Genomic DNA, 1,390 nt, shown 5'->3' with positions numbered 1-1,390 from the left:
AGACCCTCCTTCTCATGCAGAACAAGACCCGCGCTTCTCATGCAGAAAAAGACCCTCCTTCTCCTGTAGAACAAGTCCCTCCTTCTCATGCAGAACAAGACCCTCCTTCTCCTGCGGAACAAGACCCTCCTTCTGCTGTAGAACAAGACCCTCCTTCTCAAGCAGAACAAGACCCTCCTTCTCCTGCGGAACAAGACCCTCCTTCTCATGCAGAACAAGACCCTCCTTCTCCTGTAGAACAAGTCCCTCCTTCTCATGCAGAACAAGACCCTCCTTCTCCTGTAGAACAAGTCCCTCCTTCTCATGCAGAACAAGACCCTCCTTCTCATGCAGAAAAAGACCCTCCTTCTCCTGTAGAACAAGTCCCTCCTTCTCAAGTAGAACAAGACCCTCCTTCTCCTGCGGAACAAGACCCTCCTTTTCCTGTAGAACAAGACCCTCCTTCTCAAGCAGAACAAGACCCTCCTTCTCCTGCGGAACAAGACCCTCCTTCTCATGCAGAACAAGACCCTCCTTCTCCTGTAGAACAAGTCCCTCCTTCTCATGCAGAACAAGACCCTCCTTCTCCTGCGGAACAAGACTCTCCTTCTCCTGCGGAACAAGACCCTCCTTCTCATGCAGAACAAGACCCTCCTTCTCATGCAGAAAAAGACCCTCCTTCTCCTGTAGAACAAGTCCCTCCTTCTCCAGTTTCACCAAGTTCTGATTGTGCAAATGGAGGAGAGACAGTTCGGGTGACCAACGAAACACTTTCATGCACTCAAAACGATGCCAATGATAAGCTCAACAATAATGCTCAAAATGTCAGGATTTTTGAAGCTACTGCTGCCATTGCCAAGTTACATGAGATGCCTTGTGCAACCACAAAAAACAAAAGTAGTGAATGTGGGATGCATGATCATACAATTACCACATCCACTACCAAGGAAGAATTGGTGCTACATGTACCTCCCTTGCATAATCTGACTTCCAATGTCAATGATACAGTTACCTCTATCGATTTGCATCAAAACACAGGCACATCTTGGGATCCACAGAAATCAGTTGATGCAATTGATCAAGCTAGCCCAGATCTTCTTATCCATTCTTCTATTGATCAAGGAACTTGCCAACAGGATGGTTACAAAATTGTTCTGCCGCATGAAAATCTTCCTCCGATTACTGCTGCTGCCACTCCTGAGTCATTTGAGATGCCTGGTACAGACATGGTCAACAAAAACTGTGAATGGGTGATGAGTGATTCCAAAATCACTACATCAATGACCAAAGAAGAATTGTTGGCCCCTCTTTTAACTCATGCACCTACATGTATTAATTTGTGTCAAAACACCAACACGTCTTGGGATCCACAAAAAACAACTATTGTTCCAGCTAGCCCAGATCTCTTCCT

General features: G+C 46.3%; 1 protein-coding gene across 1 annotated transcript; it reads left to right on the top strand.

Annotated features, from left to right (window-relative positions):
• Positions 1-14: 14 nt before the first annotated feature.
• Positions 15-1,385, top strand: LOC109592981 (proteoglycan 4-like; the record flags this gene model as incomplete). The annotated part of the gene is made up of 1 exon (XM_020008263.1): positions 15-1,385. A coding segment is annotated over exon 1 (1,371 nt), but the record flags the coding sequence as incomplete, so codon positions are not given.
• Positions 1,386-1,390: the final 5 nt, after the last annotated feature.

Source organism: Amphimedon queenslandica, unplaced genomic scaffold (assembly GCF_000090795.2).
Source record: "Amphimedon queenslandica unplaced genomic scaffold, v1.1 AMPQUscaffold_3287_Cont24716, whole genome shotgun sequence".
NCBI classification, from domain to species: Eukaryota; Metazoa; Porifera; class Demospongiae; order Haplosclerida; family Niphatidae; genus Amphimedon; species Amphimedon queenslandica.
Note: the sequence above shows the minus strand (reverse complement) of the source record. Positions and strands in the feature narration are given on the sequence as shown.